The 18397-nt window shown below is 36.0% G+C and overlaps 1 protein-coding gene across 9 annotated transcripts in view; it reads left to right on the forward strand.

Annotated features, from left to right (window-relative positions):
* ELP4 (elongator acetyltransferase complex subunit 4) overlaps positions 1–18397 on the forward strand; it is a 235009-nt gene that overhangs the window by 16966 nt on the left and 199646 nt on the right. For all 9 annotated transcript variants that reach the window (XM_070626558.1, XM_070626560.1, XM_070626556.1 and 6 more), the window contains exon 3: positions 9663–9784. In XM_070626558.1, the coding sequence (XP_070482659.1) occupies positions 9663–9784 (122 nt within the window). The remainder of the gene's footprint in view (positions 1–9662; positions 9785–18397) is intronic.

Consider the following 18397-nt stretch of genomic DNA (forward strand, 5'->3'; position numbering starts at 1 on the left):
AAGATTTGACATAACGTGATTGAAAGTAGTGACTGAAAAAACAAATAAAACCGTTCCATATTTGTATACCAAAGAACTGAGAGCTCTATATAAGTTGTTTACATGTATAAACAATGGCTAAAGAAACAGGGAAACTGGGAGCAAGAAGTGACTTAAAAACAGAAGATATGGGTGGGGAGGGAGAGGGTCATTCCAGGAAGTAAAGTGTCCTTGGCAGTAGCGGCAATGGACTCCTGAAATAAGATGAAGACTTTCAGGTGTCCAAGGAATCAGAAGTTACAAAGTCATTGGTGACTTTGAGAGCAGTCTCATTGGCATGTTAGGGCTGCTCGTTTGGACTTTGATAGTAAAGAAAAATTGATATTCCTGTTGTTTCTATCCATCAGGCTTCGTTCTACCCCTTGTGGTCGTAATGAGCAAGTGTAATTCCACTTCCATGTGACAGCCCATCAAACATTGGAGGACAGCTATCTGGCATCCCTTGGGTCTCTTTTTCTTCAAGCTAAATAATCCCGTTTCTCATGCTTTCAACTCCTTTCACTATCCTGGTCACTCCATTCTGAAGATGCTTTAGTTTCTGTTAAGTCCCCAGATGAAATATATTATTGTCAGTCTGGCGACTATTGTAGAATAGAACAGGACAATCATCTCTCTCAACCTAGGAATTAGACCATTAATTCAGGCCAAATCTACATTTGTTTTTTGGCAGTTCTGTCACATCATTATCATTTTGCCCACTATTATGAGGGCTCACTAAATAGATTAATTAAATGCTTATTGTACAACCTCAAAATTTGTTCCACAAAATTGGTAATTTTCAGCTTGAAGAGCTTAGTTTTTTTGCTAATCCCTAAATAGATGATCTTCCTCCCATTAGTTTTTCCTGCCTCATAGAAGTCTTTGAAGAAATAGGGTTGATAACTGGAGTGTGTGTGTGTGTGTGTGTGTATACGCATACTTGCAAGCATATGGTAGAGTGTGTTGTCAGCCAAGCTACAGTAAATCTGGCTGACTTACAAGCCAAGATTTTTGTTTGTTTTTTTCCCTTAATTAATTCTACAAATATTTACTAAGTGTATACTATGTGCTCAGTACTAGCATTATAACAATAAGATGCGTTCTCTGCCATGGAGCTCTGTTAGCTTGGGGGAATTTCAATGATGTGTATTAAATGCTAGCATAGGAGTTAACAGGATGCCCCAGAGCACTGGGATCCTCTCTTGCAGCCACGCAGCCTCAAGGAAAGCTTCTCCAAAGCCGGGGTTACCTGATCTGTGTCTGGGAGGGCTTGAGGGAATTAGCTCGCCACAGAGGTGAAGTAATTTATGCAAAGGTCCTGGAAATTTAACCTATGAGTGCAGATAAGATCAGTAGGGATTGTATGTAAGTAAGAAAAAAGTCAAAACCCCCACTCATTTAAGAGAGAAGTAGAAAAAGCGGAACTTTGCTTCTAGTTTAATGTTTATTGTCACTCTTCATTAATGACAAATCACCCAGGGTTTTTATCCACAAGTGACTGTCCCTAGTTTATGCAGAACTTGTCTAAGACAGTTAGTTCATTCCCTTACTGAGCATTGTAATGTGTGTCCTTAACTTTACAAATTATTGTTTTTATTTTTCTAATTAAATAGTTTAGGTTTCTTTCTTTACTAAAAAGTTGTTAACAATCCTGTACATTTTAAAGGGAAAAAGTGACACTATCGTACCACTTTTAACACAACTGGTTTTATTTATGCACATTAAACTCTGCTCTTCGGCCACGGTAGTGCAGAGCCTGTAGACCAGGTTAAAGGATTTAATTCTTCCCCCAAGAGCAATGAGAAACTACGGAAAGGTTTTAAGTAGGGAAGTGACGTGATCGGGTTTGTACTTTGAAAAGGTCACTGCTAAATTGAAGGAGGATTAGTGGATGCAAGGAAGGAAGTGAGAGGCTCTTGTGGTCCTTTAGACAAAAGGTGTTGGTAGCATGATGAGGGAGTGACACTGGCATGGAGGGAAGTGACTAAATTCCAGAAATACTTTCAAAATAAATTTAACAGGATTTTAAGGATGGAGAGAGGGGTGTGTTGGTGAGAGAAGAGAAGATGTATCAAGAATAAATTTTGATTTTCTGAAAATTGAAAGAGGACCACTTTTGGTGGAAGAAAAGAACTGAGTGACTGAGTTCTACCTTGGACATGGGGGATTTGAGGCACCTTTGCACTACCGTGTTTAATAGTAGCAAAAGTCTGTAGTACAAGATGACTGATTGAATTATGGCACATAAATTTACTGGAATGTCTTGCACCATTAGTGAAAAAAGTAGGATACAAAATTCGGTAATAATTGTAACCATGTAAGAAAAAAATCACAGAAAAAATACTGAAAGGAAATATAACAAATGTTAGCAATAATTCTGTGAGAGTGATGGATGGTGGGTGAACTTTTAAATATTTGAATTTTCCAAGTTGTAAAAATAGCAACCTTAGAAATGAAAGTTTTAGTGTCAGATTTGTTTCTCATGTCATTGATTTATAATGACCTTGGTTTATGTGGTTGCTTCTGTAAGCTGATTTCATAGTAATGTTTAAGATGGAATGAGTTCTTTTTTAAAACATGACTTTCTGTTTTGTTTTGAAGTTCAAGAGAGACACATTGTCAGTTGTGGCGTGTGTATTTTCCAGGGTGACAGCTGTATCAGTCTCCCCTCACCTGCTTCTGCCTCCCTGGCGAAATTTCCCGCCCATCAGCTGTAAGCTGTGCAGAGGCATTCACAGCATTTTCCTTTTCTTTTACACAGAAAAACTCATTAGATGCTCCTAGTCCGTACCAAGCCCCATGTTGTGTCTTTTAGATTCATAGAGATTAACTTTAGCTTGCGATGGATACTATTAAAGGACTAGCTATGTTCTTTAAAATATAAAATTAAACTTCTTGTAAATCTGCTTTACTTTTGATCATGGATTTGCTCTAAAATACTGTGCTGAGAAGGTCTGTAAACAAGTTTCCGCCTGTGTTTTAGTGGCACCTTAGGAAATTCTTTTAATAAACCAACTTTACTGGATTACAATTTACATACAGTAAAATGGACCCATTTTAAGTGTATATTTTAGTGAATTTTTACAAATGTATATACTCATGTAACCACCACAACAATCAAGATAGAAACATTCCCATCACCCTCAAAAATTCCCTCCTGCCCAAAAAGTTTCCAGGCCCCAATCACCTAACATCTCCTTTCTTTCACTTGAGATGAGTTTTGCTTTCTCTAGAGCATCGCATAATAAAGGCTGTCATACCACGTGTACTTTTGTGTCTGGCTTTTTCACTTAGCTTTGTGTTTTTGGATTCACCCGCGTTGTTGCATGTATTATCAGTAGTTCATTTCTTTTATTGTTGAGTAGTATTTCACTTGTGAATGTGCTATTTGTTTCTCCATTCTCGAGTTGATGGACGTTGTCTTGTTTTCTGTTTTGGACAATTACAAAAAAAGCTGCCATAAACTTTCTGTATAAATCTGTGTAAGGACATATGTTTTCATCTCTCATGGGTAAATATGCAAGAGTGGAATTGCTGGTTCCTATAAGTGTATGTTTATCAGAAACTGCCACATCATTTTCCAAAGTAGCCATACCGTTTGGCATTGCCACTAGCCTTGTGGGAGCATTTTATTTGCTCCACATCTTTGTCAATACTTGGTCTTGTATTTTTACTTTAGCTATTCTAGTGGGAATGTAGTAGTTTCTCACAGTGTTTTTAATTTGCGTTTTTTGATGTTTCCTACTGTTGAACATCTTTTCATGTGTTCTTGTCCATTCATATATCTTCTTTTGTGAAGGATGTATTCAAATCTTTTGCTTATTTTTATGTTGGGTAGTTTGTCTTGTTGAATTTTAAATGTTCTATCATCTATCAGATATAGGAATTGCAAATATTATCTCTTTGTAGCTTGCATTTTTGTCTTCTTAATGGTGTCTTTTCAAAAACAAATTTTTAAATTTTGACGAACTTCAGTGCATCTATTTTTTTCTATTGTGGTTCATGCTTCCATGTCCTGTCTAAGAAATCTTTGTCTACTCCAAAGCTGCGAAGATTTTCCCTATGTTTTCTTCTAATAGTTTTAATGTTTCAACCTTTATGTTTAGTTTTGTGATCCATTTCAAGGTAATATCTGAGTAGTAGTATGAGGTAAGATCAAAATTTTCTTGTTTTTTGATTGTGTGTAGTATGAGATAAGGTTGAGGTTTTTGTTGTTTTTTCCGTATGGGATATCCAGTTATTTTATGACCATTTGTTGAAAAAACAATTACTTCTCAATTTTTGTCAGAAATCAATTATGTGGGGGCTGGCCCCGTGGCTGAGTGGTTAAGTTCGCGTGCTCCGCTGCAGGCGGCCCAGTGTTTTGGTGGTTCAAATCCTGGGCAAGGACATGGCACTGCTCATCAAACCACGCTGAGGCAGCATCCCACATGCCACAACTAGAAGAACCCACAACTAAAAATACACAACTATGTACTGTGGGGCTTTGAGAGAAAAAGGAAAAACTTTTTAAAAATAAAAATAAAAGGGGCTTGGCCCCATGGCCGAGTGGTTAAGTTCGCATACTCCGCTGCAGGCGGCCCAGTGTTTCTTTGGTTCAAATCCTGGGCGAGGACATGGCACTGCTCATCAAACCACGCTGAGGCAGCGTCCCACATGCCACAACTAGAAGGACCCACAACGAAGAATATACAACTTTGTATGTACCGGGGGGCTTTGGGGAGCAAAAGGAAAAAATAAATAAAATCTTAAAAAAGAAAAAATCAACTTTGATAGCCTTGATTTATTAATCCTACTAGCTTTTTGGTAGATTCCTTAAGGTTTCCTACGTGTGTGATAATGTCTGCAAATGAAGACTGTTTTACTTCATGTTTTCCGATCTGTATGCCTCTCATTTCTTTTTGGTGGCTACCCTTCTGAACAATATTGATTAGAAATGATGAGAGTTGATATGCTTGTTCCTAATCTTAGGAAGAAAGCGTGCATCTTATTCTGTTTTCTATACATGTATTGTAGATAAACTATTTATCAGGTTGAAGAAGTTTCATCCTGTTCCTAATTTGCTAAAAGTTTTTATTATAAATTGCTTTTGAATTTTGTTAAATGCTTTTGCTGCATCTATTGAAATGATCATATGGTTTTACTTTTTTAATATGTCATTATGGGACATCAATTTTTCAAATTGAAAACCAACCTGGCATTTCTGTGATAAACCACACTTAATCATGCTATATTATTTTATTATTTTAATAAATTACTAGATTTTGTCTTTTGATGTTTTAAGAATTATTCTCGTATATGTTCATGGGGCATATTAGTCTGTAGCTTTTTTTCCTTGTGATATCTTGATCTAGGTTTGCTATCAGGGTAATAATGGCATTATAAAGTGAGTTCCAAAGTGTTCCTCTCCACACTTTCTTTTTTTTCGAAAGAGTATTTCTTCCTTAAATGGTCTGTGGTTTTTGAAACTCTTTGGTTTAGGTATCATAATAATACTGGGCATATAAGTGAGTTGGAAATTGTTTCCTGTTCTTTTTTTCTGCGTTTGTTTAGGATTAGTATTTCTTTGTTACGTGTTTGAATTTGCTGTAAAGTTCCCTGTGCCTGAAGTTTTTGTGGGTGAGCGGAAGGGACAGTTTTAATTATGAATTTAGTTCTGATTTTCTGTTTCTTTTGTCATATTTAATAATGTGTGTCCTTCAAGGAATTTTGTTTCTTCTGCTTGTGAAATTTTTTGAAGTCCATAGTACTTATTTTGATGCTCTCAATATTTGTAAGATCTTTAGTGAAATCTTCTATTTCATTCCCGGTATTGATAATTTGTGGCTCTTCTCTTTTTTCCTTTGATCAGCCTGGATAGATGTTTATCAGTTTTGTTGACCTTTTCATAAAACCAGCTTTTGGCATCTCTGATTTTCTCTCCTTTTTTTTCTGGTCCAGTTTTTCTTTTACTGATTTTTCCTCTTTATTATTTCTTTGCATTTACTTTGTTTAAATTTTACATGAACTTATCTGTGTAGCTTTTTACAATTGATTTGACCTATCTTATTTTCTGACCAAAAATTCAGCATTTAAAGCTGTGAGTTTTCTTCTAAGTTCTGCTTTAGCTATTCCCCAAAACTTTTCATATATTGTATTTCTATAATCACTTAGTTCAAAATATCTTCTACTTTTCTTTTTCGTTTATTTTTGATCCATAGTTAGAAGCATGTGCTTTAATTTTCAGATATTTGGAGTTTTTGTAAATATCTTATTGTTAATTGAATTCTAATTGAATTCCATTATAATTTGAGAACATAGTAAGATTTTCATGTTTTGAAATGTATGGAAACTTGTTTTTTAGTTTAGCATATGGTTTATCTTGGTGCACATTCTAGATGCACTAAAAAAAGAATGTATATTCTGGAACTGTGTAGTCTAATCAGATTAAGGTGGTTGATGAGGTGGTTCAGATTTTCTATTTTCTTAATGGTTTTTCTTTTTAGTCATTCTGCCAAATACTAAGAAATAGATGATAAAATCTCCAAATATAATGTCTCTCTTTCTTTCCTTAGTTCTAAAAATTTTGCTTTAAACAGTTGTATTTTTTAAAAAATTCAAAGAAAAAATTAATTTATTCACATGCATACATATCTATGTATAAATACATATACAATCACAGTGTTTTATAATTTCTCACATATTTATCATTATTTGTATTTTTTATTCCTTTCTGTAAATACAAGTTACCACGCTGTGACATTTTCCTTTAGCTTTTAGTGTCTTGTAGTACAATTCTGCTGTCCATGAATTCTCTCAGTTTTTATCTGAAATAGTATTTCACCTCAATTTTTGAATTATATGTTTTGCACATTTAAAATTTTTGGTTAAGATTTTTTTCAACTCTCTGAAGGTAAAATTATCATATCTTCTGGCCTTCATTGTTTCTGATGAGAAATCAGTTATTAGTTGTGTCGTTGTACCCCTCATATCATATGTCATTTCTCCCTGCTGTTTCCTGAATTAACTCTTTATCTTTGGGATTCAGCAATTTAACTATTGTGTTCTTAGATTTGGTTTTCTTCTCATTTATCCTTGTCGAGGTTTCTTGTGCTTCTTGGATCTGTAACTTAGCATTTTTGTCAAATTTGGGACATTTTTGGCCATCACTTCTTTAAATATTGTTTCTGCTGTCTCTTAATGTCTCCATTAAGACTCCAATTAAACGCTTGTTGGACTGCTTGATATTGTTCCACATCTCTGAGGTTCTGTTCAATTTTCTTAATTTTTTTTCTATGTTCTTCAGATTGTGTAATTTCTGTTGATCTGACTTCAGGTTTACTGATTATTTTTTTCCTTGCTCCATTTCCAGTCTACCCATGAGACCTCCTAGTAAATTTTTTATTTAAGGAATCATGATTTTAAGCTCTAAATTTTCTGTGTGGTTCATTTTTATAGTTTCCATTTTTCTGTTGATATTCCTTTTCTGTTCACTTAATACCATGTTTTCCTTTAATACTTTGAATACATTTCTCTTTAATTCTTTGAACATATTTATAATAGCTGCCTTTAAGTATTTTTCTAGTAAATTCAACTTTTGAGCCCATTTGGAGTCGGTTTCTGGAGGTTGTGTTTTTCCTTAGTATGGGTCATTCAGTAATTTTTGGTTGAAATCTACACATTATAATTATTGCATCGTAATGATTCTGAATTCCATTATGTTTTTCTTGGGGTGCTGGTTTTTTGTTTTCATCGGCTGTTAACTTGCCTGGTCTTACATTATTAACTCTAACTTCAGTGTACTGTGCAGCAGATAGTATCTCTCAATTTTTCCGTCTTTCGGATGTTGCTTTTTTATCCTGGTCTCACAAAGTTGTCCCCTGCAATCACAAATGTTAGTAGACAGCCAAATATCTACAGAATTTATGCTCAGATTTGGGGCTCACACTTTCTGTGGTTCTCAGCTCTGAGCTCTGTGCTCTGATACCTCAAGTCAATAAGACTTCTAAGGTACAGGATTCTGCTCTCAGATCGGGAAATGCGTACCTGCCTACGGGCAGCAAATTTGTGACTCTCGCATGATTCAGTTATGCCTTTCGACTTTATTCTATTCCTCTTTCCTGCTTGGTGTTTCTTCCTCCTACTCATGTATAGCTTAGTGGTCATCCAGGAATTTGGGCACAGTTGATAAATCTTCTGGAGATCCCTTACTTCCAAGATTTTTCCCCTAAACTTTCAGCTGTTTTGACAACAATTAACTCCATATTCTGCCACCTCAGGCTGGAAAGAATGATTTAATGCTGCCAGAGCTCAGGGAGGTTAGGAATGCTCTTAGGCATAAAAGCAACAAACTTGAAATTCTTGTGTGTCCTGGTGACTGTCTTTCAAAAGGAAACTGCCGTGGTTGCTGCCTGCTTTTTATTGCTTTCCAGTGCCTTCAAGTATTTATTTATTTATTTTTTTTTTTTTTCTGCTTTATCTCCCCAACCCCCCTTGTGCATAGTTGTATATCTTAGTTGCAGGTCCTTCTAGTTGTGGGATGTGGGACGCCACCTCAACATGGCCTGACGAGTGGTGCCATGTCCGCACCCGGGATCCAAACCCTGGGCCGCCGGGAGCGGAGAGCGCAAACTCAACCACTCGGCCACGGAGCCGGCCCCCAAGTAGTTATTTTTTAATCATATTTTATCCAGGTTTTATAGTTATACGTACAAGAGGTTTTGCACAGTGCTAACATTACCACAAGTGCAAAGTTTCTTTGGAATGTTTTTTAAATGTGTGGTTTTTCATAAATATTAGCAATACGTGGTACATTATAGGAATTCAATTTATATTTGTTGGTTAAATTAATAATAACTACTCTCTTTGGATAGTGCAGTAAATTTACCTCTGTCTCTTGTCTTTGATGTTGTGTTCAAAGTATTAAAGGAAAGAAAGCTTATATAAAGTGTAGGCCAGTAGCTTATCAATAATATTAAGAGAACAAAGATATACTTAAGTTGTCATTATGTCACAAAATCTCAAAAATAGCACATTTTTGTCTAAGAAACCTGATTCGTCATTTTTTGTTAAAATTCAGAAAGAAAGGAAGATGAGGGAATAATAAAAGGTGAAAGAATTATTTACTAGGAAAACATTTAGGACAAATTTAGGAACTCTATCAAATTAAAATCTTCAATTTTAAATTATTGTTGGATTTAAAACCCAAAACCAGAATTTATGAGTAATACTGTTTTTACAAATTTTATAAATATTAATCATCAGGCTATATACACTAAATGCTGAATTATTGTGACATGAAAGAAATGAGGTGTGAGTTTACAAACTGATTGGCAGGTAATAATGACCATTTTAGAGGTGCAGTGCCTGAGAAAATCTTAGTAAAGGAAAAGATCTCTGATTTGATGTAATCATACATAACCCTCTGAATTGTGTGGATATCGGATGGTAGTACAGTAGATAGAGTATGATTTTGGAATCAGAAACATTCTCTTGAAAGTGCCTGCTTCCCGTTGACTATCTAGAGAAGTCTCTCTGCCTGACTTTACCTTAGGAACATGGTTATTGACCTGCCTCACATACTTGTTTTAAGGGAAAAGTTATGAAAATATATGAGTGTGCTCCGTAAGTGGTGGGATTCTGACTATATTTTTTTCTTTTTACAGAAGAGGATAAATATAATATTTATTCTCCTTTGCTCTTCAAGTATTTCCTGGCAGAAGGGATCATCAATGGGCATACTTTGTTGGTTGCATCTGCAAAAGAAGACCCTGCTGAGATTTTGCAGGTATAGATATACTAATTCAATACTGCATTTTAGACACTTCATGAAAATATGTTGTTTATATTACATATATTCAAATATATTAATGGGACCATATGTATATTCTTTTCCCCTGATGAAAAGTATCAAATTTATTTGAGTGTATACTTTCATTTTAAAATTGGTGTTCTTGGACAATTTTTTTAACTTAAAATTTATATCAGAGGTGCAAAAAACATTAATAAGCTCTTAAAAACTGACATAAATAAAATTATTATTGTCATGATAATAAGAGAACTCTGAAAAAAGTTAGGTAAAGAAAGACAGCTGCAGAATATTATCAGGTATTACATTGTCAGTATCCCAAAGGTATAGCTCAGAGGAAGGGGACAAATGCAGAAGTCACAAGGACTCATGTAGTTAATATCATCTGGCTTTGAGAAGGCCAGAAATTATTCTCTTCCAAGAAATGAGCCGTAATAATAAAACATGGGATTGATGTATTGGATCCTTTTTAAGCCAAAGCACACTTTGCACCTCAGAGAAGACAGCTCTGACTTTTGGAATTCTTGGTTTCTTTGTCCAGAACAGGAACCCAATTTAAGCCATTATTTGAATAGAATTCATAATCTACAGTTATTTTTTCCTATGTGGTGTTTTCAGTGCATAGTCTAAAAAATGACAAATGACTAAGACATTTATAAAGAATTTATAGCATAATACATATTAATTTACAATAACTAACAACAGATACCAGCAAACTTCTACCCCCATGTGTAAAAGTCACTTTATAATACTGAGGTCAAAACTAACATGATTCTAGCCACAAGTAGAGGGGCTCACAACTAAAATATACAACTATTAACTAGGGGGATTTGCGGGGGGGGACTAACATGCTTCTTTCATATGGGTCACACTTTGCTTATTAAATAAGACTGTCATAAAACCCAAAGGAGAAACTTTTGTATAATTTTCCATTTGATTTTCTTCTGGTTTCAGAACCTGCTTTCCATCATTCTTATTTCTGGTGTTTAGCTTTTGTAATATTTTCTTGATGCTTTTGTTTCTTTCCCCTGGCCTTAATCATCTTGGTCAATTCCTGGACAGTACTGTACTTACTAGAGTAGTGAAGTAAAGGCCAAAATCAGTGTTGTAAAGAAGTGATACAGGTTCCTCATGGCTCTGTCCACAACATCCTGAGCCTAAGATTTTATATCAAATGCTTTTATAGCCAGATGGGAAATTGTTGCCAGGGCAGAAGCAGGTAGGCCTGTACACGATTTTTAAAATAAAATGTTTTGGGGCCGTCCCGGTGGCACAACAGTTAAGTTCGCACGTTCCGCTTCAGCGGCCCGGGGTTCGCCGGTTTGAATCCTGGGTGCGGACATGGCACCGCTTGGCAAGCCATGCTGTGGTAGGCATCCCACGTGTAAAGTAGAGGAAGATGGGCATGAATGTTAGCTCAGGGCCAGTCTTCCTCAGCATAAAGAGGAGGATTAGCAGCAGTTAGCTCAGGGCTAATCTTCCTCAAAAAACAAAGAAAAAAAGAAAAGAAAGTGTTTTGTTTTTCTTCTTGCCTCCTCTAACTTAGGTAACTGAGATTAAAGTCTAGTATATGTACTTCCACATTCTGCTTTAGTGAACTATGTTTTTAATTTGAAAACTAGTCCCTGACGCCTTTCTAAGGTACTTTGAATTTGTACAAGTTAGTATCAAAAGTCTCAGTACTTTGCATACCTTCTTTGGATTACGTGAAGAGTTTTGAAGTTATGAAAGAAATATTACCTTTTCATCAAGCTTTCTTTAAAAAAAAAGCTAATCTTGTATGCAAGTAATTAGATTCTGCAAACACTTATTCATAGAGCAGTTTTATGGTATAATAGAAAAATGCAAAAAGTGTCAAAAACGTGGACTCTTTCAAAGTTGGACTTATGACGAAGAGGGATTAATAAGGACCAGATTTCTCCTGATGCCTGAAACAACTGGAAAAACAGAACAATATATACGAAAAAACACTTTTCAAACATAGGACATCAAACAGTAAAGGACAGTGAGTGCTGAGACACACAGCATAGACACGTGGGCCTGGGGGCCTCCTAGCTCACTGCACGTGGAGTCTCCAGGCTGTGTGCAGGGAGGAGGACAGTGAGTGCTGAGACACACAGCATAGACACGTGGGCCTGGGGGCCTCCTAGCTCACTGCACGTGGAGTCTCCAGGCTGTGTGCAGGGAGGAGGACAGTGAGTGCTGAGAGACGCAGCATAGACACGTGGGCCTGGGGGCCTCCTAGCTCACTGCACGTGGAGTCTCCATTCTGTGTACGGGGAGAAGCCCCCAGTTATGACAGCTTTAGGAGATAGAGCCGAGAGTGTGGAATTATGACCATTTTATTTTCTTCATCTGGAGCTTAATGTATGGGTGCCAAGTTGACAAGTGGTGGACTTGTGATGGTTCATTTTATTTTTCAGCTTAACTGGGCCACAGGGTACCCAGATATTTGAACAAACATTATTCTGATTGTTTTTGTCAGGGTGTTTTTGGATGAAATTAACATTTAAATCAGTAGACTGAGTAAAGCAGATTGTCCTCCCTCCTGTGGGTGGGCCTCATCCAATCACTTGAAGGCCCAAACTCAACGAAAGGGCTGACCCTCCCTCTCCTCAGCTAGAATTTCTCCTGCCTGACTGCCTTCCAGCTTGGACACCAGCCTTTTCCTGCCTTTGGATTCGAATTTAGTTTCACCTAAAATTTTGCTGAAAACAACGAAAAAAGGATATTTCCTCAGTCATTAGAGCATTCACATTTTCTGTACCAAACAGAAATTTTGAATTGTCTCTCTTTGATGCCCTGAAGGATCTTAAAACCTGGGGCAATGAGAAGTAAACCTTTCATTTGTAAAGTGAGGGAAGGGCGACTTGAAAGGGGACGGATGTGGGAAAGGGGCACCTGCTCTTTTGCCATTGGCACGTTCTCTAGGGGTCAGTTTCCACTAAAGTAGTTGTGAAACTTGGAGATCACGGAGTTGATTCCCTTAAAACTCTCCTGATCATGTACCTCTCTCAAAGTCTCCATATACCCTACATTTAAAGACTCCCAGTTTTGGGCTGGCTCAGTGGCGCAGTGGTTAAGTTCACATGCTCCACTTTGGTGGCTCTGGGTTCAGTGGTTCGGATCCCAGGTACAGACCTATGCACTGCTCTTCAAGCCATGCCGTGGCAGGCATCCCACATAAAATAGAAAACGATGGGCTCGGATGTTAGCTCAGGGCCAGTCTTCCTCAGCAAAAAGAGGAGGATTGGCGGCAGATGTTAGCTCAGGGCTAATCTTCCTCAAAAAAATAAAGAAAGAAAATAAAGACTCCCACTTTTTGACAAATAAAAGTGATGGGAACAAGTCTTCTTATCCAATCCATTTCAATTTTTCTAAATTTAGACTACATATGCCCAGTATGATTAAATCCAAATATTGATATAGCCCAGTGAACCTATATTTAGTCACCCCCAAAGTACATTAATCTATTCTAGTTAGTGTAATGCTAATTATGATTTAATTCATTTTGTTTTTTAAAAAAGAGTATATTATTTTTGGCTTTCAAAGATGTAGGAATAACTTTTATGTTAATACTGCTCCTTAAAATCTCTATGCCACAAATAGAAGGACCCACCACTATGTACTGGGGGGCTTTGGGAGAAAAAGGAAAAAAATAAAATAAAAAAACTCTAAATGAAGGTTATCTCAAGCAAAAAAATTAGATCAGCATATTGGACTCAGAATTTCTTTTATGAAAAGTGTACCTCTGAGGAGCTGGCCCAGTGGCGTAGTGGTTAAGTTTGCGTGCTCCACTTTGGTGGCCGTGGGTTCGTGGGTTTGTGATGCAGGTTCGGCGAGCCAAGGAGTCAAAAGAAAGATTTCTCGGACTCTCAAGGTCTGGCAGTAGTGCTCCTTTATTCAGAGAATAGCATGGAGTAGCATGGGGACAGGACCCATGGGCAGTAAAGGGCTCCCGGCATGGGGACAGGACCCATGGGCAGTGAAGAGCTGCAGGCATGGGAACAGGACCCATGGGCAGTAAGGAGCTGCCAGCATGGGGACAGGACCCATGGGCAGTGAAGAGCTGCAGGCATGGGAACAGGACCCATGGACAGTAAGGAGCTGCCAGCATGGGAACAGGACCCATGGACAGTAAGGAGCTGCCAGCATGGGGACAGGACCCATGGGCAGTGAAGAGCTGCAGGCATGGCGACAGGACCCATGGGCAGTAAGGAGCTGCCAGCATGGGGACAGACCCATGGGCAGTGAAGAGCTGCAATGGGTTGAGGGTAGGGCTAAACTTATAAGGCATAGGTATATGAGTTATTTCTTTACAAGACAAAGGAAAGATCATGTAAAAAGTCATTAAAATGGTATCAGTGTAGGTGGGGTCTGGTTATCCAGTGGTCCTATAACTTTAGATAAGAATCAGATCAGATCAGGTCATGACGTCCCATGCTTCCCAGAGGATATAGATCGGTATGTAGGGCAGGTCACCTTGGGCTTCTCTCCCTGGGGCAGCCTTGATGCTCATCAGTTTCAATCCCAGGCATGGACCTAGCATTACTCATCAAGCCACGCTGTGGTGGCATCTCATGTAGAACAGAGGAGGATTGGCACAGATGTTAGCTCAGTAACAGTCTTCCTCAAGCAAAAAGAGGAAGATTGGCAACAGATGTTACCTCAGGGCCAATCTTCCTCACACACACACACACACACACAATTATACCTCTGAAATGTCACCTTACATGTAAATGCAGACTGTCTTATTGGAAGTAAAGAAACAAAAGAAACCATTAGTGCTATTTTTCTGTTATCTTAAATAGTATTTAGAGATGATTATTTGAAATAAATTCCTGTTGATTAATATATTTGTGAATTTTTTTCTCTGGAAGAAGTTCTGTTGGTTTCAATGTTGAGAGATATTTTACTTGACTTTTCCATATTTGAATTTTCTGAGATCCAACATATAACAAAATCTTGGACTTAAGTTCTTCTTATATTTCAAGGGAAATAAATATTAAAGGTTTCTCTTGCTCTCGACTAGCATAGATGTTTTTAACTGAAGAATGTATTCTAGTGTCATCAGATGTTTTACTTTATCTTGTATACTTAGAATGTGTTATCAAAGACATTACAGTTGCTGCCACAAACACCTAATAGTCTTAAGCATTAGATTTACTTTATGTAACATTGAGATTTGAAGCTGCATTTTAAAAGTTTATTCCATTCATCTTTTTATAACGAGTAGCCTAGAACAAGTTGTTTTTATTTGAATGGCAAGTTTGCTTTACATAACAATTGAGTATTTATCAATTATATATTCAATGAAGTTAAAAATTAAATTAACCATAAAGGTGAATGTGTGATCCCCAGGAAAAATTTGTCTTCTTTGATTTTAATGCCGTTATTTGCTTTTAATTAAAACCACTTATATAGATGAGTAGTAAAGTAGTTGAAGGTTGTATATGCTAAATAACATGCCCTCTCAACATTTCCCTACATTAAAAGAAAATAATGCTTCATGTTTAAACTATTTTAATTTTGATTATGTTTTTGTATTTCATCCAGCTCTACCCTGAAAATAGATGTAGTTTTTAAGTTAATAGAACCTTCACTCGAATGATATTTCTTAAGTTTGCAATCTTGTCAATTTATATTTCTTACGTTTGCTATGTAATAGTAAGTGATATTTGATTTAAAAGAATAATATGCCATTCTCATTTTTCTATAAAAAAGTACAAAAAGTATTGTTTTTAATCTAGACATACTTCACGTGGTCCAGTTAGTATTTGCATGTTTAGAATAGACTGGATTCAAAAATGGTGATGAAAATTTAAATTATTTGTATTCTTGACAGCAGTGCATAGAAAAAGATTTTAGCATCTCTCTGAGAAGAATAGACAAAATATGTTTGTAATTAAAGGTGAGATATTGAATACTAATATAGGTAAGCTGGTTTTTCTACATGTTAAGTCATGATGTCAGTGTGCCCAATTCAATTAAAACTACTTTTGTATCAAACAGCTCAACAATCAATGACCAGAACCAAGGTATTAATAGTGTTTAGGATACAACCTAGGGGAGAAAATGCTATAATTGCTTAGTTTTAATTTTATGATGTATGATTGGGGATTTCTGGAACCTATAACCAAAGACAAATATTGCTGGTGCAAGAAAAGGGAAAAGACAGTCGTATAGACCATAATTATCTTAAAACTGTGTATAACTAAGAGACAAGTAAAGGATAAAAAGCCCCATCAGCTGCCTAAGATATATTATATAACCACCCAGCAATTTATCCATCATCCTTTGAAAACATATTCATGCCTATTGTAGTCAAAGCTCCTTCAGGAAGTCGGCATCGAGATGGAAGGCTGGAAATTACAGCCCTTAGAAGAGCCTATAGAACAATATACATGATGTTTTTAAAAACACACGTGGTAAGTATTTTTCAGTTAACTTTTTTATCTAAAAGAATTTTCTTGATCATCTCAAATATAGTGATGAGTATTCTCCATGAAAGCTTTCTATGGAATGTTTCCTAAAATAGCAAAAACTACATTTTTATGTTAAAATATTAAACATTTATCAGTACATAGGCTGATTTCTTTTCTGAAATAAAAAATAATATACACACACATGCACACACAAACATCTCTTTAGAACTTGAAAATGCTAAGATTATATCCTTTTTGTAATTTTTAACATGTGTTAATATTTATAGAATTAAAGAAAGTAAAATTATTTTCAAAAGTAAATTTAAATGCTATTTCATAACATACTGAGGTCAGTTTTAAAACTTAATTTGAGTATTTTTTAGTGATGATGTACCAGATAGGTGATGTTCATACAGGAAGAGGCAGCTGATATCTAGAGCAAAGGGTTAAGTCTTGACTTGCTGCGCTAACTTTTGAGTTATCTGTTATATACACCATGCACTGTCCGACATCAGCAGCAGTTAGAGCAAAGTGGGAGGCTAGAATGCTTTTAAGGAACTTAAAAGTTGTGGTTTTTAATACATATCCAGGATAAGTACATGGTTACCAGCAGGAGTGTTAGAACTACCTGGATGTTTACTAAAGGCTTACAGCATGTAGTACTTTTTAACATCAAACATAGTAGTAAATAAAGAGTTCAAATTTAATATCAATTATGAGGAAACGTCCCATATTTAATTTGGAGAAAATCTTTTATAATTCAAAGTGGATTACTTTACAGTAACCCGTAAGTCATGGGATATGTAACAATTCATTTAAAATAAACCATATCATATTTCATGAATTAGTGTAGCAACAAGAAATTTCGTAATGAAGTATGAAAATTTAACATCTTCAGAATTTTTTCATGGACTTTAAATCCATAATTTAAAATTAAAATGATATCTTAATAATTTGAAAGCATGATTTTATAGCCCAAAATATCAACCTTTTGGTCAAATATTGAACTCATTTGTTAAGATCTTATTCTTTGTACCTTGTTTCTTTTACTTTATTTGATTCTTTGGTTTTAATTGAGATCAGAGATATTAGTTGAAGCAGTATTGTTTGCTAAACATTATAAAGTTTGACCTACTATTAAACAAGTTTCTTTTCCTTCTGTCATTTTGATATCAAGATGAAGTCTTGGTCTGCCATCCATCTTTTCTTTGTTGATCATGGAACAAGAATTAGAAGTCTGAACCCAGGGAGTTGTCAGTTGCTTGCTCTTAATACACTGTAGTCCAGTCTGGTCTTTCTTAGTAAATAGAATACAAAAATATCTCAAATCTGATCGTTGTTTTCCTTGTTCTGCCAAGAAGTGAGACAGGTGTAAGAATGAAGTTAAACACCCCCATTAGCCAAATATTATTATTGAGCATTTTTTTATTATACTCATCTCCAAAGTTGTAGTTTTATAATGATTCAGAACAAAAGCAATGCATCATGTTATAAATAATTAAAAATTATTTTCTGGCTCTTTTGTCATTTCACTTTGCAAGCTTTATGCATGCTCAGTACATCATAAATAACACATTTTCCCACACATCTTTATTTTTTTCTAGCCTATATAATATTTATTATAATTTCTATCAGAACTGTTTTCTCGCTGTGTATCTTTGGTATAAGTACAAATATTAGAAGAGGCCTTCGAAGGCAGAGCTATAATTGGAATATGTTCCCCTCGTTTCTTTGTCAACATTTTATTTGTTCAGAAAATTATCAGGCTATCTATGCTTTTCAGTGCTTGCAACTCTGCAGTGCTAGTTGAGCCGGAAATTTGCTGTTTGACCCCAGGGTTTCACTCTTTTTTTTCCCCCTAGTTGCTTGTGAGAGCTTATTTAAAATTCTAAGTTCTCCCCTGGCAGCCACAGTTAGTGCTTCTTTGGCAAACTGAAAAGACTGAGAAGAAACATGCGGAGGCTCAGTACTGCTTCCAGTGACCTACATTTGTAGCCAGCTTTGAAAAGATGGCATGTGCCTTACTTTCCAATGAGGAAATGAAAGATAAGACAAAAATATAAAGGAAAATAAACCCACCTCTCTGTTGCTAGCTAGTGAGAATCATTTCTGATATAACATTGAAATAAACACATTTGGCATTGATATCTGTGTATCAGTTAACAAA

Source organism: Equus przewalskii, chromosome 6 (assembly GCF_037783145.1).
Source record: "Equus przewalskii isolate Varuska chromosome 6, EquPr2, whole genome shotgun sequence".
Classification (NCBI taxonomy): domain Eukaryota; kingdom Metazoa; phylum Chordata; class Mammalia; order Perissodactyla; family Equidae; genus Equus; species Equus przewalskii.